This window comes from Silene latifolia, chromosome Y (genome assembly GCF_048544455.1).
Source record: "Silene latifolia isolate original U9 population chromosome Y, ASM4854445v1, whole genome shotgun sequence".
Lineage (NCBI taxonomy): Eukaryota > Viridiplantae > Streptophyta > Magnoliopsida > Caryophyllales > Caryophyllaceae > Silene > Silene latifolia.
The window spans coordinates 359,548,474-359,575,325 of NC_133538.1; the positions used below are offsets into that span (position 1 = coordinate 359,548,474).

At 31.8% G+C, this 26,852-nt stretch overlaps 1 protein-coding gene across 1 annotated transcript in view; it reads left to right on the top strand.

The window, feature by feature from the left end:
* LOC141627052 (uncharacterized) overlaps window positions 1–26,852 on the top strand; it is a 93,783-nt gene that overhangs the window by 29,970 nt on the left and 36,961 nt on the right. Inside the window, exon 3 of the mRNA XM_074440552.1 lies at window positions 8,770–8,992. Coding sequence (XP_074296653.1) covers window positions 8,770–8,992 — 223 coding nt within the window. The remainder of the gene's footprint in view (window positions 1–8,769; window positions 8,993–26,852) is intronic.

Genomic DNA, 26,852 nt, shown 5'->3' on the forward strand with positions numbered 1-26,852 from the left:
GCATTCGGTCAATGACAATGCTCTCACCGATTTTACAATTCAAAGTGCCTCCGACTTCTCGACATTCTCAATCATGTGAAGAATGTGTGGGCTAACCGATTGGCCCTTCTGGAGTTTCGCATCAAAGAAGCGACAGGTATGCTCATATGTAATGATTCTCGGTGCCTTTGAGAACTCATTAGTGAGCGTGGTGAAAATCTTGTTTGCACCTTGGTCAATGAAGCGTCTCTGCAAATTGGTTTCCGTTGCAAAGATGAGCACGTTCTTTATCGCACCCGCTTCCATAACGAAATCACTATAAGCGAGTGACTCGTTGGCTCCTGTATTTGGGCCTGGGTTGACCGGTATTGGCTCAGTTAAATACCCGAGCTTACCGTCGACAAATGGCGATTCCGTAGTGCCGCCTCCCAGTCCGCAAAGTTGGACCCATCATTCTTCAGTCGCGTGGACTGATTCATTTGGTCCATGAATACTTTTAGCCAGGATGAACGATCTAGTGTGGCACTAGGCATTGGGATTGCGTTATTTCCAGCCATTTGTTGTAACAGTATTATCGAAAATAATCGTGTTCTACACTGCGAAAGAAGAATGAAAATAATAAGCATGTGCACCGTTTTGATTTTAAGTCTAATGAACTAATGTCATAATGCGAAGACTCAAAACATTTATACAATTGGCCTCCCTCAAGAATTATATAAATGATCCCAAGACTCAATTCTCTGTAAATTGATAAGCTAACCTTTTAGCTAATTCTACCGTTAGAATTCTTGGTCGATAAATTTCTGTAAATACTATCTTTAGTCCATCATAATCACGAGAAACTCTTCGGACTATGATGTTGAGGTAAACTAAGTCAACACAACTACTTACTCAACGTAGAAGGGGTCATATTAGGCCTACCGACGAAGAAGGGATTCATAGATGTTTACCCTTATAAAGACTAATCTCAATTTTCGTTTTAGAGGAAGATCCCATCAACTTTATTTTAATTCATTTTAAGTGAACTATAATTTAGCATGCGAGAATGAATAAACTAAGGTGATGGCTTAAAGACCGTGACATCTGCATGTCCATGAAAACTAACATAAAACCTATATGAGTCAATTTTCATGCATTTTAGTAGTAGGTGGTTTGGTTTTAGGCGGAATATGATGCATTAACTAACATGTGAATGAAAAGCAATAATAATGAAAAACGTAAAAACAGTAAAAGTCCTAGTGTGGCCTATCCTATCAAAATGAACAATAAATACAAGTTTGGAATCCATCCTTGGACCCGAGATGCTTGTCTTGATGTTCCATCTTGATCCATGTTGCGGGAGTGAGCTTCAATCTTCATCTTTAGTCTTCTTTGAAATTACAATAAATAAAATTACATAATTGACCTATTTATTACATTCTAATTTCAAAACCCAAAACTAAAATAAAGGAGATTCGAGATCTCATAATTACATAAAAATCATGTTTCCTTCATTACGAAAACATAATTTCACTAAGGCCACACTAAGTATTACAATTTACAACCGATTGCAAAATTAAATACGTAAATAAAATAAAATTCATTCGATTCATTCAACAAAATTAAAAAGCATCAACTAAAATAAATTAAATATACATGACACAATTCCTTAATTATGTTGATTAATTTATCCAAACCACCTATTTAAATTAAATTAAGTGACAATTCCGCAATTAATCACATTAATTTCATTCTTAATCCATATTAAACTTGTAATATGAATTCTATCCGTCAAAATTTTAAACTGCTTTAAAAATATGATATCTTTAAATTGTGAACCGTTTCACAATATCTAATCGGCCAAAATAAAAAAAACCCCCCTTTTTTTCTTGTTTGGTCTCGGCAGAACCAAATAAACAAATTTTTTTTTTTTTTTTTATAAATTCCCAGCTCACGGCTGGAATAATAAAAACAGCCAAAAAAAATTTAAGCGGCATAAAGGCAAAAACTAAACACTTTCCCTTTTTTTTTATTCGGCCAAAAAAAAACATCCCAAAAACAAGTTTTTTTTTTTTTACGGCAACCCTAAAAAAAAAAATTGAGCCGTCAAAATTATTTTCCTTTTGCGGCATAAAGCCCTAATACAAGAATTGATGAAGAACAAAGTTTACAGTTGCTAATAGAACATGGTTTAGCAAATGAATTAACAAACATGATTAATCTTATATGCTAAAACTATATAGCAAAAACAAGTTATTGTATCATCAACATGACGATTATATTTGTATTTTAACTTAAATCTGCATTAAATCAAAATCTACCAATTTTTCATATGATGATTTTAACTGATTAAAACAATGATATGATATAAGGAAATTGGAAATAAATCATCAAGCAAAAGAAAAACGAAAGAAAAAAAACAGGCCGAATAAAAAAAACTCACGGCAAAAAAAAATTTCAGCCGAAAAAAACTAAATTTTTTTTTTTCGGAAATTTGTCAATGTTTACATACAAATTTTATGAAAATCATCAAAATCAAAATTCGTGGCCTAGTGCTCTGATACCACTTGTGGGAAATAATCTGTATACTTCCCTTTATATTGAAGGATTATAACGAATTTAACAGTGATGATCAATAGTCATAAACAAAATACATAAACAAAGTATAAAGGATTCAGAATTAACCTTCGGTCCTAGCAAAATTGGCCTAAGAACAATATCAAACTTGATATTCGCCTATCAGTTGCACCCAAGACGATATGAGATATGCCCTATTGATTGTGCTAGAATCGATCTAAAATTTTATGTAAAATTTAGTTGTTTTGTGTTTTTTCTGATGAGAGAGAAGGCTAGGTCAAGAAAAAGAATTAGGGTACAATAATTCTCTCCCTTTCTTTCTTATACTGACCGAAATTTGGAGTCAATTAGGAAAGAATAATCCTTTCCTAATTTCGGCCATCTAACCGAAATAAGGAGTATATTCTCCTTATTTTTGGTCTTTCCAAAAATATAAAATGTGTTGAATTGTCATCTAGTAAGGATCGAACCCATGACCTCTTGGTATGTGTACCCTCACTATTACCACTATGACACATTCATCTTGTTGATATTAAATATAACTGATTATATTTAATTACGAATTAACAGATTAATTCGTCCAAGCTAACATTACATATATTTAATTAAATATAACTTATTATATTTAATTTACGAATTGACAGTTAATTCGTCTAAACTAATATTATTTAATTTTTATTAAATAATTATCTCATCAACACATTGACTAACTATTTAGTCATATTGGGCATCAATGTGATTATATTTCTATAACCACATTTCTCAAACACATCCTATAGGTGTGACCTTTAGGGACCAGTTGATCACCGCCATCTGTATGATAATAACGTCAAACTTTCTAGCAAGCCAACCGTTATTAGGTAAACGTTAATCAACTGATTAAATATACGAAGTATACCCTTGTGAACCTGTAAGAGATTTACAAATGTTATCACACTAATTTGTGGAGGACACAAGCTCCAACAAATCTATAGTTGTTGCCAGCCATGCTATATAGATATCCATATATCTTTCCATGTCATCTTCACATTGAAGACCCATCTTTTACAAAGTCTATACTTTGATATGGTACATGGAGTTCTTTAGAATTTGTGATTTTATACCACCTTTTGGAGTTGCGGTCCATCACTTCTTCCATATAGGTCAAACCTATGTAGAGCTTTCAGGTAGAACATCCATGACTCTACTTGGATAAAACCTAAATCCTTTTCAACATTTGTAGAGCATTTTGTTAATCTTGAACACTTCAACATTTACTCTACTCCCACTGTTTCTTTTAGAGACCGCATCTCTTCAATAGAAACCATACCATTCCACATAACAAAACTTCTTTTGTTCATTAGATGGGTTGTCGAATAAAATTCCTTCTAAAGGATACCCCACAAAAGCATATATCAGAATCAAAACTAAGTTTCAAGAAACATTTTCTTAAAACTTTCAAAGTCTCTAGTCTTAAGAAAAGGCAGTTTAGGAACACTTCCAATGCATATCAGATATGTTGTCTTTTCTACGACTTTAGATGGACACTTTCATTAATCATGTACGCAGACATTATAGTGCAACATTAGCCTCTAAAAGAAGCAATAAGATCTGTGCGACTCATCATAGACTGAACCAAATCACACAGGGTTCGAAATAGTTTGAACGATTTCATTTATCTATAATATGATCACATGCATTAAGTCCAAATTCTCTCAGTCTCCTTCAGATTAAACGGTACTAAATCAACTTCTCAAGTGGATCTTATACTTTCAACTGAAATTATCCCTTAGCAAAATAACTTATTGAACCCACATATATCTGTATATGTGTGATCAAACAAGCCAGACATACTCCCACTGAAATTAGTAGGAGACCTCTTATGTCCCTTCATCATCTAAACAAAAGTGACATACCTTATGTTTTTCATGTTTAATGATTGAAGGACAATGCCATAAATGGGTAAGAACTGAGCCGTAAAACTTGAACTCTAATAATCATTATGTTATGGATAAAGTTGTTCATTACTAAGAATAACAACTTGGCTAACCTCACTGTACCTGATCTTCTAACAAGGCCGTAGAACAACATTTGTTCTTCATAAAATCAGTCCATGTCCAAACATGAACTAGAATTACCAACCTTGAATATGACATGTACATGAATAACCTTTATTCAATTCTAGTATGAAGCAATAAGGTAAGCTTAAGTCAACCATTTCTACATATGAAATAACAACAATTGTTAATATCATAGTTAAAACATTTCACTTCAGATATTGTTCTACCCTTCTGGACAAATTACATTTATAATGTAACAGTTACATTTGGTATCTTATACCAAAATAGCAGAACAATAGTAACGCTTACCCCCATAACATACACACTTGAAATCATACTTCAATTGCATTTGCAGATCTTCTAGTCACTTCTAGGAGTTACCTTTCCAATGCTATCATTACATTAATGCTCTAAATTATTTACGTACCCTTTTCAGACTTGGCCTCAGGTTTGAGTCTGACAACGATTGCCCTTTCACTCACCTTTACCACCGGCTAAGTCAATATCTCAAGTCTTCTTTTTTTTTTAATAAACTCAAAGATTATTAATATTAGACTTTCTTGATACGACATTCAATCGTCTTTTACATCTCATGTTATTTGGTTAGAAAGCTAATGGTCAAGTTACATCAAAATGAACTCACTTTAACTTGGGGCATAACTGAAACAATTTAAGTTGCTAATTTTATCTAGCACAAGAAATATCCAATCATTCAAGATTATCAGTATAACTATGTCATCAAATAACATATGGACTAATCGGACCATCTTAGCTTTACCTTTCTCACTTAACGGGAACGCCCTTAATTTAGATGGTTGAAATACTTGGTACATCTAGTCATCTTCATGACTCTAGCCATACAGTGCACACTGTATATTTCCATTGGTTTTAGTTTATAAGGGACTCCCTTCGTAAGGATAAATCAATCTTTTCTCTATCACTGAGAACAATTCTCAAGATACCAATCTATGAATTTGAATAATTCAAACTCATGTTTATAAGAATGTGATAATGTAGACAAAATATAACTAAATGTAATGCAAAAAGAAATAATAATTAATAATTAATCTTAAACAATTTAAGATGATAAATTGAACATGTAACCCTCATACATGAACAATATTCCAAGATCCCAAATACTTTGTGATTTAAGTGAGCTTTAGCTCATCGCCCAAACCACAAATGTCTAGGTAGACACCACCATGTCAATTTCATCTCCATGTAACTCTCGGTTTGTCGGTTAGTCATCATATGACACCAACTCCTTGCCTCAAAGCCCAAGTCCGACTTGATAGCCATGTTAAGCGAACCAAATTGCACCGTATGAGTAACAACTCAATTCACATAATTGACAAAGCACTGCTTTGGAAGTCACTTTAACCAACGATGCAAACTGTTACCCATCTACTCAGTTCACATAATCGGCAAAGCACTGCTTTGGCAGTCACTTTAACCAACGATGCAAACTTATTGTAGTGGTCAATAATGGAAAGGCAATGCTTAATATTTATGAGGGATAAAATGCAATATGAGTCCTAACTATGGCACTAGGTCAACTACATTAGTCTAATGTTGTACTAGCTTTAGCTATAACATTGACATGTGATTTAAGTTGTATTAGTTTCAGCTATAACATTGAGTCATAATCTAAAAGTTATACCAACTTAACCTATAACTTTATCACCATCTCAGAGTTGTACAAATTCTAGCTATAACATTGAGCCATAATCTCAAAGTTATACCAGTTTTAGCCATATAAGTCTAAAACAATAATCATTCATACATCACATGTCTTAATAATGAAAAAATTTAAAAGACCCATAATATGATTTATAATCAAGAAACAATTCATAATTGCTATTTAATTGAGAATCTTTCTCATTTTCCCGACCCAAAAGAACATTTCGCTACCCGAGAAATTGAGAAAAAAAACATATCTCAAATTTGATTCACAATCGTTAGGAAATTCATAATTGTAATTTAAATGAACAATTCATCAATATACACAAAAGAGGCATGACAACATTATCCCAACCAAAGAAATGATTTTCTTAATTCGAGATACAAAACTAAATGCCCAAAAATGATTCATAATTGTAAAACAATTCTCAATCATAACCAAGTCATTGTGCAATTCATAATCTCAAGGTTATACTAGTTTTAGCCATAACCCGTGCCATATTTGTCAAGCAATTTGGACTAACACACGACCAAAACCAAGGTAAATCAAAATGATTTATAATCAAGGGACAATTTTCATAATTGCTATTTAATTGAACAATTCATTCAAAACAAACAAGACTTGATATCTTAAAGAACTGCTTTAATATCCCGACCAAAGAAACCATTTTCCCTATTCAAGATATAAAGCAAGTGTCCAAAACGATTCGTAGTTGTAAAACAATCCTTAATCATAATCAATTCAATGTTTAGACAAAATACAACAAAAACAAAGCCAAAAAAACGATTTTCAAATAAAATCAATAGGTTTTGATAGAAAACAGGCGGACACGACCATGCCATGACCGGTTCCAAACCGGTATTGGCCTGCCCATCTCGGAACCGGAAAGAACACAGTCAAACCATTCCTTTTAAATCAAAAACCGAGCTAAAACATGCTAAACGTGCTATAATGTTAAACAGAGCGGTTCGCATTGAAATAAACCGGTTTTTAAAAACCTTAAACCGGTTCCTAACAATTAGGGTCCAATTAACTTGGAACCGGTCCGTTTAACACAAAAACCAGAACAAAACTAGTCGAAACAATTTCGACAATTGTTATCATGCTAAACCGATTTGTTCAACCTTTTAAACCAATCAATTAAGCCATGTTTTTCGCCTCTTAGCTCATGGTTTTGGCCTCCCTTCATCTTATTTCATTCGAGTCTTGCCTTAATAAAATTAGGGCTCATCATCTATAACGAAATAACATCTTAGGGTTTTAGAAAAAACGATTTTAAGGCAAAATATATACTCTAATTCAAAATTAGGGTTTATATAAAATCCAATTTCATAATCTACCATATTAAATTCGCAAATTGAAACTACCCTAAACATGTTTCTAATAGATCTACAAATATTCATCATATCAATTGAATCTCCCATATCCAATTACGGGGCAAGATTCAAGTCGATTTGAATAATACTACGCGACAAAGGCTCTGATACCACTGTAGGGTTTTGAACACCATATAAGCCCGAATCTAATGGCAAGTATTATACAAATTAACATAGAAAATAAGATGAATCACATACCTCTTAGCGCAGCGGAATAATAACGATAATAAGAAGTATATTTGATGTACAAATCCGAAACCCCAGACGAATAATAAGCACCCCACTTGTGATGCCTCTACCGGTATCCACACAGGTACTGATCTGCGCCTCGTATGCTAGTACTGAAGGGAAGAAATCTAACTTAGAGAAAACTCCTTTTCTCTCTCTCTTAGTGTATCTCTCTTTTTGTTAGACAAAAGAATAAAACCCTGATTACGTTTGTCACACAAACCCTCTTTATATAGATGAGATACATAGGTTAGCTTCCTAAACCTTATCAGATAAGTGCAGTTGGGCCTAATCAGTATTAGAGCCCGGTTAGTATTAAACTTATAATTATACTAATCCCGTACCTTTTGTGTGTGACCCAATAGGCCCATTTAAGACTACCAGATACGTAAACCACCTTACGCGTCAAACCGACATTGACCTCTAGCAAGACATATCGATTACATAGACTTAAGTGAGTTAATTCGTATAGAACAGTGGACATAACTCCTTCACATTAATGTTATGTACTGTTGATTCATTCACACTCTTAATTTTGTGTATTCTATCTAGGTGGTGAAATTCCCCAAAAGGACTCAAAATTGTTCGATTAGTTATTGTGTGAAACGGTTTCACAATGTAAGACGGTCCATCTATATGAAGATTACTTTTTAATTGACATGATTGATAAGGACTCGGTCTCACAGAGTAAAACCTTCTTATTTTAGAATTTGTGAAATACTTATGTTTAAAAAGGTTGCGAACAAATTTGAATAACTAAAAAGTTGACATGAAGTCGGAATAACGAAACTTCAACTTGAATAATATGGATTACGGAGTATGTCCTTTCTTTTGCGATTTTTGTTCGATAAATATTGAAACTTGATTAATAACGGTGTATTGAATTGGGTGTGTTATGATGGTGTTATAGGGAGGACATGGAAGTAGCAGATGGTGAGACTCGGGATTCGTACAGCGAGTCATATAGTGATGAAAGCGAAAGCGATAAATTGTCAAGATGGGACGGATGCTCGTCGGAAGATGGGGGATATGAGCAAGAGTGTTTAAGGCAATTGAATGACAGGTTGGGATACCTTTATTGCCAATACTTTGAGAAATCAACACCATATGGGAGAGTTCCTTTTATGGACAAGGTAACTTCTCATTAATCCCTTTCAGCTTACTCATCTTCAACACAATTATTCAATGAAATCGGAAACATACAAATTCTCAATTAAAACAAATAACATTGAATCCAAACACTTGCATTCACATTTGACCTTTTCCGTTGAATTTGGAATTTATTTCAATTAGTGGTTTAGAGTGTGTAGCACTTTAGTAACTTATGTTAAGCCACGCAGTATGTCCTAATGTTTGTCCCTAACTATGTTTGGCCCTATTAGTAACTTGACACAATTTTGTTAATGTAGAATTGCATGTTGTTTTGTCTGTATTTTTGTACAAGGACTACTTAGCGGCTACTATAAATATTAGAATGAATATAAGCGTTTTTAATTTAGGATATACAAGATGTATTATAAAACTATACAAGTTAATTAAGTATATGGGAGGTAAAATTCGCGGTTTGTACATCAAAGTGCTCAATTCAGTTCAAATGAATTATTTCAATTCATTATGTTTTGATACTAACGAATTGTCAAACTGAGAAAACATGGAAATTCGACTATATAGGTAGTAGTCAGTACAGTGATGCACGCAGTCAGAATTTTTCGTTAAGGGCCGAAAAATTTCAGGGAGACAAGCGAGTAATTTTATAAGGTAAATTTGAAAATATTAGAAAATTTAACTAAATATTTCAGATTTTTCCATTTTCAGTGGGAGTGAGCGCCCCTCCTAATAGTAGTACTATATATGCCTTGTTTTTTTAGACTTAAAGTCACTTAATTTAAGTTCACTTCAGATCCTATAAGTTCAGTTCAGTTCAGTTCAGATCAGATCCTATAAGTTAAGTTCAGATCCTATAAGTTCAGTCCAGATCCTATAAGTTCAGTTCAGTTTAGATCCTATAGGTTTAGATCCTATAAATTCAGTTTAAAAAAGTTATATACAAAGTATTATTTTTAAAAACCCGCAACAACATTTGACATTATTAATTATTTGATACATATATACATTATTATTTTTAAAACAAAATTATCACTTTTCTCATTATTTTTTATCGTAATGTAACCGTAGTATAATGTATGAACAAACCAATGTATATAAAGTGGAAAAATGTTATTATCTTACCTTAATCTCAATAAAATTTTGCGTTTTTTTTTATGATAATAATAATGTGGTTTTATAAAAAAATAATAATAATAAAAATAACAAAAAAAAATAACAATAATAATAATAATACTAATAATAATAATAATAATAATAATAATAATAATAATAATATTTAAGTTAAATTACTTTAAGTTAATTTAAATTCGGATCGTGTAAGTTCAGTTCATATCCTATAAGTTCAGTTCAGTTTAGATCCTATAAGTTCACTTCAGTTCAGATCCTATAAGTTCAGTTCAGATCCAATAAGTTCAGTTCAGTTCAGATCATATAAGTTCAGTTCAATTCAGATCCTATAAGTTCAGTTCAGTTCAGATCCTATAAATTCAGTTCAGTTTAGATTAAATCCGTTTCAATCCAAAAGAACATGGCGATAAAGTTGTTGTTTAGCAAATACATTTGACTTATTCTATTGAATTAGGTATTTACTGCATTTGTCACACACCAATTAGTGAGTGGTGTAACTGTGTCAGGGATGAACCACATTAGTTACTATGTTATGAAAGAAAATCCTCTCTTTCATGTCACGAATCATTTCAACATGCTCAACTAAGTTAAATGCTTAGGAAAGGTGAAGACGACAAGGATTTCTTTTTGTATGTTGAGAATAATTTAATTAATATAATTAATATGAATGACACGTTTTAGAATTTAAGGATCTCCATTTTAGTGGTTCAAAACTTATCCATTTGTGTGTAGATTCTAGTGGGAGACAATGCTAACCTAGGTTACACGAAAACGGACACGGATACGACACGGACATGGAATACGGCACTCCGAATTTTTTAGGACACGGACACGACAAAAAAAAAAAAATTAATATACATATTAAAATAAAGGGAATTTAAAGTCCTTTATGACTAACCTCTAAACTTTGGTCACTTAAAAGCCGCAAAGTCGTAAAAATGAGCAAACAAGCAGTAATGCTTATACATTCAAAATCAAACTTATCTTACAAAATTCTATATGACAAACATAAATCTTAAAATTTAAGTCTTACAAAATAAATAAATTAAATAAGAAATACTCCCTCTGTTCCGGTTATTTGTTGTTCTTTTCCTTATTATGGTGTCTCAGTCATTTGTTGTCCTTTCTATTTTAAAAATGAAGTTTATAAGCAATTTGATCATTCACACTAGTAATTGGCTCATTCCTTTTACCTTGGTCTTTGTGTCAAAACTAAAGGACAATAATTGACCGAAACGGATGGAGTAAAACAACATGGCTAGGTAAATAATGGGCTACCACACAATTTCACATAGATTAGCATTAGCCACGTGCAAGGCAATTATCAAATGCCATAATGCATAATTCCATAATCTTATACACTTCATCACTTACTTACTTCAGTAGCATACTCCACAACCCAGTATACAAACAAACTATCAGTATCAAAACCCAACTTAATACTATAAAGAAACAATCAAACGAATCAATCCTTCAAGCCTTATTGTGCCGAAGTTGTTTATGTTAGAAATGAATTCATTCTCAAATCTCAAACAATCTAGTATCAAAATCGTTAATGGCAAAGTCAGCATCAAAATCGTGAGTCCGTTAATTCCTCAATCATCAATTACTCATTAATTTCTTATTTTTATAATCTAAACTCAAACCCTAAATTGAGAAATTAGGGAAAACTGAGAAAGGAAGGCACATATTCTGTACTCCTACATGGACTGTGGGCGGCGGTACGGAGAGGCTGGCGGCAGGGTGTGAACGGCGTCGAGGTGAGGCCTGCGGTGAGACTAGGTGTCGTTGCTGGATAAGGAATTAAAGGGTATTGGTTTTGTATATAATTAGTAATGTCGTCAATTGAAATTGGGGATTTGTCTTGAAAAGGCAAATCGGCGTGTCCCCTGAAAACGGACGTGTCCGGCATGGTTGGGCCGTGTCCGAAACGTTTCTGATTTAAATAAAAACCGAAGACACGGTTTTTGGCGTGTCGGAGATGTTTTCAGGCGTGTCCATGGTGTGTCCGTGTCGGACACGGTGTCCGACACGCAAACGCTCAAATACCATCGTGTCCGTGCAACCTAGATGCTAGCTACTTGTATTTATTGATGGTAATCTTATCTTTATAAATATAAGATTATTTAAAGTCATGAGATTGATCCATGTCATCTGTACAAATTTCCCACTTGCAAAAAGCATTTTTTTCTCTAAAATTCAACTGCTTTCATACTTTCATTTTTGTTTGACAATGGCGTTAGAAATTACTATTCCATTATATTTCAAAAACTTCATTTATTATCAGGAATTTTTTTTTTTTTATCAAAATTCAATAATTTATTTATCAACAGTATCCAGGAAAACAAAAAACTAAAAATTAAAATGTTCATCAAGTAGATTTTATTAACAATGATAACAAAAATATAATGAAGAAAGTGAGAAAGGAAGACAAAATAATCCAATATTATGGAGGTGGGGAGAGATATAGAAGATGGGTCGAAGATGGAGGAGGCTGGCGATAATTATAGTGTTTAGGGTTTGAGTGAAACAATTATGATTGTGGGATGGTGTATTTATTTAGCCGAGTGTGTGCCGTTAATTTGGGTTAATTAATGCGTAGATTATTAATATAGAATATATAAGACGATCCCACGTTGTTAGACGCTCTTATTATATATAAAGACAACTCATTATTTATAATATATGAACGTTTTAATAATAACGGACTGTCTCACAGTGTAAAGTCGCTATAATTTATAATATTAGAGTAGATTTTGTTTTTTTTAAATGAAAATTGTCTTTTATTCCTCATTATTTTAGGTCAATTATAGTAGAGTATAAATTGTTAATCCATAATTCTATATTATTACAAATAAATTATCTATTTGCAACAATAATTTAAGGGAAAAAATTGACCAAAAGTAGAACGTAAAGACCTTGAAAAAGAAAAAGTAAACATCCTATTAAGTCGGAGGGAGTATAATGGAGTAACACATAGCATTTTTCGGGGCCAATTTGATGAACTACCATGATGCTACAAAGGTTAAGGGAGTTGTTATAATCTTATAGACCGTCGATAAAATATTATGCATCGTTGGCATTTTCTCCCATTTTTTCAACTTTGTCCAGTGACTTTAAAACCTCGCTTTTTCTATTATTTTTCACTCTTTTAATAAGAAAGGCAATAAATTTAACAACGAATATTTTCAACTAATTACATTTCTTCTAATGTAGTAACTTTATATATATATATATATATATATATATATATATATATATATATATATATATATATATATATATATATATATAGGAGTTCTTATAAGTCCACAAATTTGGTTGAGTCCCTAAGTCCTAATCTTAGCCACTCATTTTTTGGATGTAACTTCATCTTTATGAGTATAACTTTAGTCCATAAGTGTAACTTTAATTCTTTACGAATGTAACTTTAATCATTTAAATCATTTTTTAATATAAAAAATTTGAATTTGTTCATTTTAAGTCATTTTTTTGTACAAAAATTTGAATTTATGTTATATAATCTTATTTTAAATATATAAACTTACATTTATGTAATTTTAAGTGTAACTTTAATTCTTTACGAGTGTAACTTTAATCATTTAAATCATTTTTTAATATAAAAAATTTGAATTTGTTCATTTTAAGTCATTTTTTTATACAAAAATTTGAATTTATATTATATAATCTTATTTTAAATATATAAACTTACATTTATGTAATTTTAACGATTTATGTAACTTCAATCCGTTATGAGTGTAACTCTACTATTTTACAAGTGTAATTTTAGTATTTTAAGGATGTAACTTTAATTTTTTAAGTCATTTTTTATGTAAAATTTATGTAATTTTTAATTTATGTTGAAATTTTATAATTTTAACACAATTTTATGTAACTTTACTCATTTACGATTGTAACTATAGTCATAATAAGTGTAACTTTAGTCTGATATGAGTGTAACTGCAATCCGTTAAGAGTGTAACTTTAGTCCGATATGAGTGTAAAAAAGAGACTGATAAGAGTGTAACTTCAGTTTGGTAAGAGTGTAACTTTTGTCCGATAAGAGTGTAACTTTAGTCCGGACCATCACCACCACGACCACCCTTCTTTCTCACCGACCACCAAACAACCACCAGCAACAAACTTTAAAAAAAAAAGTCCTCGCCACCACAAACAACCCACGCCTGCAACAAAGACCAAAAAACCCCACCACAACACTAACAACAACCGCCAACTTTGACGCAATAAAAAAAAAAGAAAAAAACAGATCTGCAAGGAGGACGATATGAGAAAGAACGAAGGGGGAAGAGGAGCACGGAGTGAAGGCGGCAGTGGAATGGTGGTGGCGGTGTGGCGACGTCGGGGTGAGGGAGATTGGGGTGGTTGTGAAGGTTTCTCAGATCTAAAAAAAATGGGAAAGAGGAGGCGGCAGCATGGTGGAGTTGCGGTCCAAGTGCGGCGGCGGCGGCGGCGTGAGGGATAAGGGGGTGGTTTTGTTGGTTTCTCAGATCTGAAAAAAATGGAAAAGAGGAGGGATGCGGCAGCGTGGAGGAGACCGTGGTGGAGTTGTGGCGGCGTTCGAGTGGTGGCGGCGGCGGCCTGCAACATTGGCGTGGTGGTGGAGAGGTGTGGCGGCGGTGAAATGTGGTGGCGGGTCAAGGCGCGGTTTAGAGAGAGATGGGAGGAAGAGAGAGAAGTGAAAGATTTGTGTTGTGAGGGAATGAAATGAGAGATTAGGGTTTTGTGGTATTTATAGCACAACCCTTTAATTTGCTCTAATCCTAGCCATCCATTATTTAGATCTAAGGGCTTGGATGAGGACTCAAGGACTCACCTAAATAAGGTGGACTTATAGGATCCCTTTTCTATATATATATATATATATATATATATATATATATATATATATATATATATAGAGTCAAGATCCTATGAGAACTCCTATATATTTGAGGATTGAGGATTTGTGAATACAATATCACAAGTTCTTTAATAAAATATCACGAAAAATCAGACCTTTGTCAAAAAAAATTTTTTTTTTTTTTTTGAAAAAATAAAATAAAATTTCACAGGTGTTTTTTGTGTGTGATATTTTATCGAATAACCTGTGATATTGTATTGAAAAACCTCTGATATTGTAACGCAATCCTCAATCCTCAAAAAGATAGTGTATCCTCACATGATCTCATTCATATATATATATATAAAATTAGGATCAGATGAGTCCACCCTATCTTTTTGAGTCCGTGAGTCCATGATACAATATCACATGTTATATTAAACAATATCACAGCTTATACTCCAAAAAAAATCGTGATATTGTTTTGTAATATAATATCACCCGTTATGCTATACAATATCACACGTTATACTAAACAATATTACAGCTGAAAAAAAAAGTTTTTGAAAAAAAAAAAAATCGAAAAAAAAATCGTGATATTACTTTGTAATACAATATCACACGTTATACTAAACAATATCACAACTTACCAATAAAAAAAAAAAAAAAAATTTAAAAAAAAAAAAAAACTTTTTTGAAAAAAAAAATTGAAAAAAAAAATTCGAGAAAAAAAAATTGAAAAAAAAAATTTCGAAAAAAAAAAAATTACAAAAAAAAATTGAAAAAAAAAATCGTGATATTGTTTTGTATAGTGCGTGATATTGTTTTATTGACTCATGGACTCAAATATATAGGTGGACTCACCGGATCTTGCCTATATATATATATATATATATATATATATAGGGTCAGGATCCGGTGAGAACCACTAAGATAATAAGAACCGTGAGAACCGTCAATAAATCTCGACCACATCTTGTTTCGAAAATTTAGGTGAATCATTTAGCCTTAATTTAGTTTATTCAAACACATTATTGTGTATAGCTAATCCAAATTTATTGATTATATTAAGAAAAGATGTAATTTATGTACAAAAATCCATACATGCACTAAAATGAGCTCTATGTGCATGAAAGTGAGTACTATGTGCATGAAAACTGTGCGATACATGAAACTGATAACTAGGTACATGAAAATTAATAAGATGTATTTCATCTCGATTTCGGACAATAGTGTATAAGTTTTGGACCACGAAATATGTTATCTAGCCATAAAATTTCATGCTGAATCCAAATATGTCGTTAGTTTTTGAAAAAAAATTCCGTAAGACGGATTTCTCATGGTTCTCATTATCTTATTGGTTCTCACTGGATCTCAACACACTCTCTCTCTCTCTCTCTCTCTCTCTCTCTCTCTCTCTCTCTATATATATATATATATATATATATAATGACATAATAAAACTCATATTTCCGTATAAGTTGTAGAAGCACGTTCATAATGATACTAAATTTATCAATTATCAATATTAAATGGTCTAAGTATGAACGAATAAGCGTTTTTATTTACGAATACATGCTTTTATTAAGTACTAAATAAAAAGTAAAAACCTACCGTATGTAATATGTATGTTGGATCATAAGATCCTGCTATTCGATTCTACCTATCTGATATAACCAACTCTATCGATTCGAAGTAGAATCTTTAATCCTAGCAACATTGGTGTATATATTACCTACTCTGACTCTTTGTTGAATGTATGTACCCTAAATTATTTATTAGAAGCACAATAGTTTTCTCACTTTTCTTCACATATTTAGCAAAATGTTGTGATTTCATTGAATTTGGGGATACCTAAGTTGTACACCAAACTCTATCAGATCAAATTCATCTGAGAGACCGTCTCCCTAATATTAATGAAAGACCATTTCTCTTAAAATATTATGTTCACTTTTTAGGTTCAAAGTTATAAAACTTCCACGAAAAATATTTAGAAAATCATAAATAATTGTGATTGATATTAGAATATTTACATTTTATTATTAAGAAAAATTTATAAAATTACTCCAAACTTCAATTTAACTAGGATTATACTCAACTATTACTCTGGTCATCTTATAAAAGAATTAGTTTTTATTGACCTGAGATAGTAGGTAATTTCTTTTGGGGTCCCACTTTTCTCTTTTTGTTTTTTCCTTCCTCTTCCAATATCACGTAAACTGCAATTTATTCCCCCTTTTTTTTGTTCAACCTTCATTTTATTCATTGTTATCTTCATCTTGTTCAATCTTCAATTTATTCCCTTTTTTTTTGTTGGAGGGGAAGGTAATTATTATTTTTTATTTATGAAATAAATCAACTTGAAAATTGAAATATCTTCCCTCACCATGAAGTCACCATACACCATTCATTCACCACCTAGAGCCCACCACCAAACCTCTCCACTAGCAATCACCACAGCACCACCATGATCGTCTGCCACCGAAAACTACTCTAATCTCAGTCATGCGAGAACACGAATCTCAAATCCCCAATTCTCCATCTCACAATTATATGCCAATTTTATTATTTACCCCAAATTACCATATTCTCCTAGGGTTTCCGAACACCATCAATGGCGACAAAGACCTTTGAGGTCGAATAGCTACGGATTTTTAGGGTGGATGTGATGGGACAGGAAATGGTTGTGATGTGAGGGTGATTGGTTGGTAAAGGGGAGAAGATGGTGGCTGATTTAGGGTGGATAAGAAGGTGGGTTTGTTGTAGGTGTGGACGAAAGGACGGATGTGGGTGCGAGAATCAAGGCCAAACAAAGAAGCTGGTGGTGTATCAATGGTGGTGGTCGAATTAATGAATGGAACAAGAAGGTATATATTTCAGGCGCCGCGATGATACTCGAACTGATGATCCAGTGTAGTGTGTGGATTGTTTCTGGGTGGTCTAATATTGGCTGCTGCGTCGGTAAAAGGAATGAAAAGAGCTCGGATCTAAAAGAGCGGCGGCTTGAGGAGCGATGGTGGTCGGAGTAAGGGAGTGTGGATATTATTAATTATGGTGGTTGAAGCTTCGGTGGCTTGAGGAGTGGTGGCCGAAGCTTGGTAGTAAGGAACGGTGGTGGCGTGAGGTGGAGGGGATTGAACAATTTTGGTGAATGAGTTTGACTGTTTGAGAGAGGAAGGGGGTTTAAATAATTTTTTATTATTAATAGTTATTAAAAAATTTAAGATGATAATGACCTGCTAAGCAGATAATCGGTCTTTTAATTCTATTTTGAGAGGGGATACCCTATAGTTGGTTTTATTTTGAGTTAAAACAAAGTTTGGAGTATTATGAGAAAGCCCCCTATAGTTTGGAGTATTTATGTTAAATAACCCAAATAATTAATATGTGAATACAAATAATGGCCGTTAAGGTAGCACATGGGAGACCGTGTAAAAGTAAAATGAATTATCATTATAAAAGAAATTTGTTATGAAAATCAATGTGTATATTTTATTAATATTTGATTATGTTAATACTAATTTCCTGAAATTATACCTGTGCAGTTTTGCACGGGTTAAAACTAGTAAAAGATAAAAACTTTAATATCTACATAATATAAAAGCTAAGTTATTTCGTGCATTCCTATTGGCTCTTGATTTTTAGTGCTTGAAAAACACTTTGTTTAGGTAGGGGGCCCCCACATCTTCATCTATATTTAATTACTCTCCCTCTTAATTTCAGTTTACTTTGTATTTCATTTATATAAATTGATATAAAATCTCATGAAAATGGAACGAACCTATTACATTTGCCTACTTTTTTTTTAAATCATTCATTCAACATTAAATTAAAAATTTAATGTGTACCAAAAAAAATTAAAATTTACAAATATTAAAAAAAATTATAAAAAATAAAATGTGTATTACGAATATTACATCTCATTTATTACTACAAATCACAAATTTGGGGAAAATAAGTTGTTGATATGAAAATAAAATTAGATCACCACGATATTCATAATACAAAAAAACTCGGTTAAAAAAATATTAAAACAACTAATATCAAACAAAATTGGCGTAAAACAACGGAAAAGAAGAAAATTTACATAAAAAGGAAAAAACAAAATATACAAAAAAAAATATTTCTTGAAAACAATCTACATAGTATAAAAGCCAGGTTTTTTAAACGCTTCGGATCAGTCGATAAAATTTAGAAAATTGGCTTTGTATGGGTCCCTCCATGTTTTACATCTCATTTAATTACCCTCTATCCTCTCTAATAAATTTCTACTCATATTCTGATTATTCAATTGTTGATACGTGTCGTTAAGCGTATACAAATTAATAATTTATAATCCTATCTTAACCTCAAAAATAACAACGTAGTAAAGGATAAGTAGGGTCGATCCCACGGAGAGACTGGAAAAACTAATTAACTATATAGTACTATTTTCTACTAACTTACATATATATACCATAAGTTACGTATTTACGGCTATTAACATTATGTACGATTAGGGGGGTTTTCATTGTGATTAGGTAACTAGACGAACGGAACCAAATACTAAAGCAAGACCGAAGTAAAATACCCCATTAAGCACATATTCTTCTGGTAATCTTAGCATGTCAACCAATTACTGTTTACGTCAAATCTCCAGATTATTTATAGATTAACTACGGAATTCAAGGTAACAAGAATTCCCTATCTTCTCTTAGATTACAATTGACCTGAACTAAGCCAAGATCAATTCTTAACTAATCGACCGATGTAAGTTTGTCACACCCTACTAAAGACCGAATTAGCAGCATTATTGAACCAAGAAAATATCATTAACCCAATTAACTCGTTTAAGTGTCGTCAATACCCGAACGATTAACTGACCAGATTTTACTCCTAGCTTAAACTAAACCTCAATTTGCAAAGATTTACCTAAACTAGTTGCTACTGGAATTATGCGACTCGAACTAAGCCATAATCACACAATTAGCATAGTTAACAATCTCAGGCTATAATAAGATAACAAATTATAAACTGAAGATTGCAACTTACGATTAAGAACGAGTAAAATTTCGGATACAAATAACTGAAAGATTAACAATAAATATCCAACGGTTTCCAATACTAAAATTAATCAACGAAAATGAACCATAAATTGAATACAAGAGAGGTAGAGAGAACTTAATTACTGCCCGAAATTTGTAGTCGGAACTCCGGATTGTCGCACCTCAGGATCCGCCCCAAACTCGCCCTTACTCGACCGTGTGCTAAGACTCCACCCGAGTACATCTCCTACGGCTCTCACGACCCAATTAGGTCTCAAATCGTCACTTTATTTCGCTCAATATCTATAAAATATATCTGGGTATTCGGCTTCTCACCCCTCTATTCTGATAGAGAACCTGGTATTTATACTCATCTTGGGATTATATGGGATTGAATTTTGCGAGATATGAGATATGCTTTGTGTGCGAAATACGGAATAGATCGAATTCCAGATGGAGCTTCCATCGTTGTGATAATTTTGTGGTTCCAGTAGCTTCTCTTCTTATTTTGTTATTTTGTGGTCTTTTATTTGTCTTTGTCCACGGCAACTTCCAAAGTGTACATAAAGTCTTGAGCATTTCCTTTGTTTGTTTGATCTAACTGCGTAGCTCGGCCCATATCCTCTCGGGTTATAATTTGGTTACACACTAATTAAGTCCATTTGCATTTAAAATAATAATAACAGTAATTAAATATCGAAACTAACGAATATATAATATATTACTCAAATAATGCGAAAGACGACCGTATAAATATATAGATAGAGGTTATAAATATGGGTAAATATCGTCTTATCAATTGTCAATTCTTAATTATTTAAATTCAATAATTAGTGATAATAATTGTAAATCAGTTATCACTCTCCAACCCACTTTAAATAATCTTCTTGACTTTAATTTCAACAAGTCAACTGTTACATAAAAAAAACAAATTAAAAGAAAAATAGTTTCATGTTCAAAGAAAATGATGAAAAAAGAAGTACGGAATATAGTAAATAAATATAAATTCCTTAAAAAATAATATCTTAATAAAAAAATACCAGCTATCTAAAAATATTATGTCTATAATTGTTTTGCGAAAATAAATCTTAATCATTGGGAATACATTTATCGACCTATTTAAAAAAATTAAATCACCATAATAATTAAAATTATACTACTAAATCTTTTAAAACTGTAGATTTGAAGGTTTTCGAAAAAAAAAATATTGATAAATCTTTTAAAATGAAAAAAATACAAGTAACAATTAATGTGGAAGTGAAGATTTTCGGGGGGAAAAAAGCGAAAAAAAAAATATTTACGAATAATCCTTTAAAAGAAACATAAAAAAACTCCTTAATGAATATACTAAAATATAACAAATAAGAAATAGTCAAATAAGGAGCATATTAGATCTAAAAAAATCTTGGAAAAAACATATTGACAAAATTTTAAAAATTGAAAAAAAATATGCACTTTGAAATGGACCAAGCGAATAAAAGAACCCAAATAGTATAATTTTTGGATCATACTTACATGAATGTCTTCTACTTATACTCTTCAATTAACTCCAATATTGACATTAAATTTATTAAATTCGAATCTAAAAAGCATTAAAGATTAAAGAATATGTATATTGATGTGAAATTGTCGATAAGCGGAAAATTAGAGGAAAATTTATCTTTGTTTTTTCTGTTAGAGTGGAGACCCGATAGAGATCGGAATAAGAGGTGAAAAGTGTGAGGGTGATACTTGAGAATGGGTAGGATCACAAAAAGGAGAAAGATAATGATGAACAAAGATTGGTTTAAAGGAGCTTAAAAATATAAGAGGTGACTGATGAGGAGTGCGGCAGAACTTTAAGAGAGGGTTAGAGAGACACATGAAATGGGACGAGGGGGTAAAATGAGTGAGGAGGTGGTTGGGTAGGTTAATTACTTAAAACATATTTTTGGTTATGTATAATTTGTTTAGCTTTTAAGTTTTGGTGGGTTTATTCGTTTATATGTCAAAATCAGAATTTATAGGTAGGTAATACAGACTTACGGAGTACTTAGTAGTGAATAATATGGCGTATGATAGTAGTGAATAATATGGGATATGGTAGTTTTTGTGAAGCGCTTTTGCCCGATAAGACGATTTTATTGTCTAAAAATACAAATTATTTATTAGCATTAAATAAAAAGTTTTTTAATAAAAATAGATCGTTTTAGAGTATGATGTCATACAATTCTATAATTTGTGTAAGGGGCATATTTGTCATTTTGTAAAAAGTTATTTACCTGATATGGATATAGATAACGAATGAATAATATACTTATAATAAAAACAGATAATAAATGATCCGGCCGGAAGGAATAATAGTTTTGGACTCATATTTTAGTCGTATGTGCATTTAAAGAACTGAGAATGTCGGCCCAATTACAATTTAGGCACATTAGGATTGTTGTTCTAAATATTGTAGGAGTATAATTTATAGATGTACATTTATTTTAACATGTCGAGATAATATATAGTTATTTTCACTCAGGGGCGGATCTAGGGAGGCCGGGTGGGCACGTGCCCACCATAAAATTTGAGAAATAAATATTTATGAGTGCGTATATAATCACATTGACAATATGGGTCAGTTGGTTAAGATTCTGAGTTGCAAAGAACAGGTAGTATATTAACTTATTAACCATTGAGCCACTTGTGTTTATTGTTTATATTTGTACTAGAAAGTAATATAACTTATAATACAAGATCTTATTTATCATTAACTATAACTACATTTATTTTAAATTCAAAATAATACTGTATATTATTTATCAGATTACAAAATAACCCCGGATCAATTACTTTTCACTTTTACTTTATACAACATTAGTTTAAGAGGAAAAAATCGAAAATATTTATTTATCAGATTAAATTTTGTTTTTTGGGTGCCCCCCTTACTAAAAATTCCTGCGTCCGCCCCTGTATTCACTCCCGTCGGCCCTCCATATAAGATTTTTCTTTTTTTTTATATTAGTTTAAATGTATTAAAATCATGTTATATTCATTAGATACTTTTAATCAATTTAATTGATCATGAATTTAAAATTCATTTTAAAAACATATACTTATATTTTGCTTTTATCTTTACCGCTGGCAATAAAAAAAAAACTTATATTTTGCTTGAATATATTCTCATTGGTATTTGTTTTCCGATGTCAATAAACAAAATCAAGGATAATCATACTAATTTAAGTGCTCTTATATACAATGATAAATTGATAACGCGTGTTATTAATTACAACCCGTGCATTTTCTGCACGGGTTTAAAACTAGTTTCATGGTAAATCCGTCATTAGATCTAAAAAGTTCAAGAGAATAAAACATTCACATAAATGATTTTTGAAATAGAATTAAAAGTTAGGAAAAAAAAAAGGGTTCAAATTGAAAAAAAAAAATACGGTAACCTTTTGGATTTGAGGAGACTAATTGTTACTTACTGTACAAACTTAGAAAATTTGTGAGATGAACGATTTTGTTTGATGAAAAAGTAAACTTTGGATTTAAGAATGAGACTAATAAATGAATGAAAGGGTGAGTAATAATTAAGTGATCAAGGGATAAACATAGGATGAAATAGGGTTAATTGGTGTTGGGTTGTTAGAGTAGTAAATTGAATGGGTAAGGGTATGGGTATGGGTATGGGCCACTTCCACTTGATATGGGTCTATTAGTATAGAGTAAGAATTACTCCAATGGATTTTTGTTTTTGAAGAGTCAAATGGATTATTTTTACTAAGGCTGTTGCTCTTTCATGTACATGATTTACTCAATCATGTACATAATTTCCCACTTTACCCCTACCATTTTAACATCTCTCCTTTTACAATTCATTTTAATTCTCCCTTTCAACTTCCACCCTCCAACCCTTAGCCACCACTTCTGCCATCACTACTCCTCCCCCAGCGCACCACCCGTACCCAAGACCTCCTCCCATGAAATGGTGGTGCAATAAGAACATTATCTTCTGCATTTCTGAGTTACACCATGTAAATTGTAATGTACTATCTACTTGCGATTAGATTGTTTGTTCGATTTGCTATAGAGGGGTTTGTGTGAATTTGTTCCAAATAATCATACTTTTTGTTTTCCTAATTATGATCTACGATTGCAGTCAATATTTGCTTTAAATTACAAATTGAACTATATTTCGGCGAGCAATAATAATTGCACACTACCAACGAACAATCTGCTGCACTGATTTTTTTGGATCCAAAGTTGGCCTTAGAAAGTATGCTAAGCAAATGCACATAATGTGAATCTGACTGTTGTTGGGTCGCAATATAGCTTTGCAATTATCACTTAAACCCTAATTTGTATCCCTAGAATATTTTTAAACCCAAATTTATAAATTGATACAATAAATTGATGCTTAAAAATTACAAATAGAATTATTATACTTGATTAATAAGTGAATTCGGATGCATAATCGTTAAATTTGCTAAGAATTTGTTTAATGTTTGATAGGATTATAAAAATAGGAAAAGAGAGAACTTTTTTTTCTTGTTTTTTAGAAGAGGGGTAGTTGATGGAAAAATTATGAAAAATAGTACATGAAAGAGTAAATCTTGTACTTGAAAGAGCAATTACGTTTACTAATTAGCTCATTGCCTCATAATAAGTTATACTAGTTGGAAGGGCTCCCAATAGGATTATATGTTAAAATATATACTAAAGTTGATAAAAAAAAAAGTTCAACTATGTTGAATTATTGATGGAAAAAAAATTTGTGGTTGGTTTAGTTGTTCACCGATGAATTATTAGTGTTTTTAACATAAAAGCTTTGTCATTCAATAGTATAATATCAAGTGACATAGTTATAGTATGTTGTTAGTTTTTTTTCATTGTTACCGGCACAACTGGTTTTTAATTAAAAAAATGATATGAATGTTATGTAAAACAACAGGTGTCAAGATTATATATACTTAGTATGTTCAGAGAAAATGTTAAATCTCCTACAACATAATTTTTAATTTTACCTTGACGATTTTTACAATTAAGAGTATTTGCTCCCTATATACCTTTCGCAAAATCAAATCCAAAATGAATTTCAACAGAATTAGTAGTCTCTAAACAACAATCAAAAATCCCTTCAAAAAAAAAAACAACAATAAAAAATATTTGTGATTCTATTAAATAGAATGCAGGGGCTAGGGGGCGCTTAGTAATATCATCTTTGGCAACATCATTTAGTAGTTTATGGCATCACTAAAATCATTGGGTTACCAAGTTAGTATTTTATGGCAACGCTGAAAGCGTTGGTTTAAGTTACCATGGTCTAGTAACAGAAAATTTTTAAATTTAACAAAAAGTCAAATCGTGCTGAAAATGGGAGTAAACAAAATTTCGGGGTTGATTTAGATGAGGATCGATTAATCATCAGTTCCAATAACAAAAACGCAACGAAAACGTTGTAGCATTTGGTATTAACGATATCACTTGTATAGCATTCATAGATATAGTTGGATTTTAGAGTTATAGTTCTTATTGTTTCACGCACCATCAATTTTTTTACCAAAATAGTCTTTGATTATGTATACTTAAGACTACTTATCCTTTGGAGTTTCATGCAAAATATCTAATACGACATCTAATTTTGTAAATTTGTGAAAATTTCTTTATAAACAATGTTCTTTGTGTGGCCTTAATACCTTTGGTCTCTATCATCAATGAGAACCTAAATCCCTCGGATGACAATGTTTTTGATGCTTTTACGTAAAGCTGGCCATTACTAAATACTGGTTTCGACACATAAACAAGGGTCCATGACTCTTGTTTATTGTCATGGTGTAGAACAGGTTCAATGTATATTGTCTCCGCTTAATAACGAAAGGAATCTTTGCATCCGAAGAAGTAATTACTATCCTCGGGTTATGTACATTTTGCCGACTTTGAAACATGTAATTATCTTCCCTTCTACTACGAATTTTCCAAGGCGATTTATAATAAGACAGATCCCCTTACATAATCCTCTTACAGAGTTAATGTTCCTAAATTCTCAACAACATAATCGGCATACCGCACTTGGTCTAAGACTCACCTTGCTTCTTAAACAAATCATTATGAGTTATATTAAAAGAAAATCATCATGGATACTCCCTTCCCTTCTTAAACATCTTCCAACTTGTTTTTTAGGGGTCAAACTTTAATAACTTTGACCATTAATATGTCTAAAATCATGGTCAAACTACCCCATTGATGACTGTGTAAAAGCAATACAAACGATCATTGCGAAGAGGATGAAGTACATTTAGTCAATTCCTAAAAGTAATGAATTTTGCTCCCAAAATATAACCCGACTAAAATACTCTGTCAAGTCTAGCAGAACCAAAAAAACGACTCCTAAAAGCAAGGATGTCATACGGGGGAGGAGACATGACGGATGTAGACCTTCTCATACCCGTATTTAATAGAAAAATTACATGCCCCTAGTTGTCGCGGATAAAGTTTTCAAAACCATACCCGCTTCAACTTGTGGTAATCTTAAAATAGTTTCATTCCATTTAAATGTTATATACTCGTTTATTCTATAGTTTTCTTAAATAGTTCTGATATTATTTGTACCCATGTCTAAATCCCATGGTTGACATGATTTAAAATTCAGTTTGAACCTAAAACTTTATTTATATCCGCTTCATCCAAGATAAATGCGATATAATTGGACACTTGTTATAGATTTCCTTTTTGATCAAATTTTCTTTTTCTTATTGTAGAGCTAACCATTTTTATTCTTAGCTAACATTTATTTTTAACCAATTACTTATTATTCTGTTCCTCGTGATGATGGACTATATACATACTTTGCGTTACAAATTTACAATGTCTAATTGCTGCTAATATTTATTCTGAACCAATAACTATTTATTCTATTAATCAACT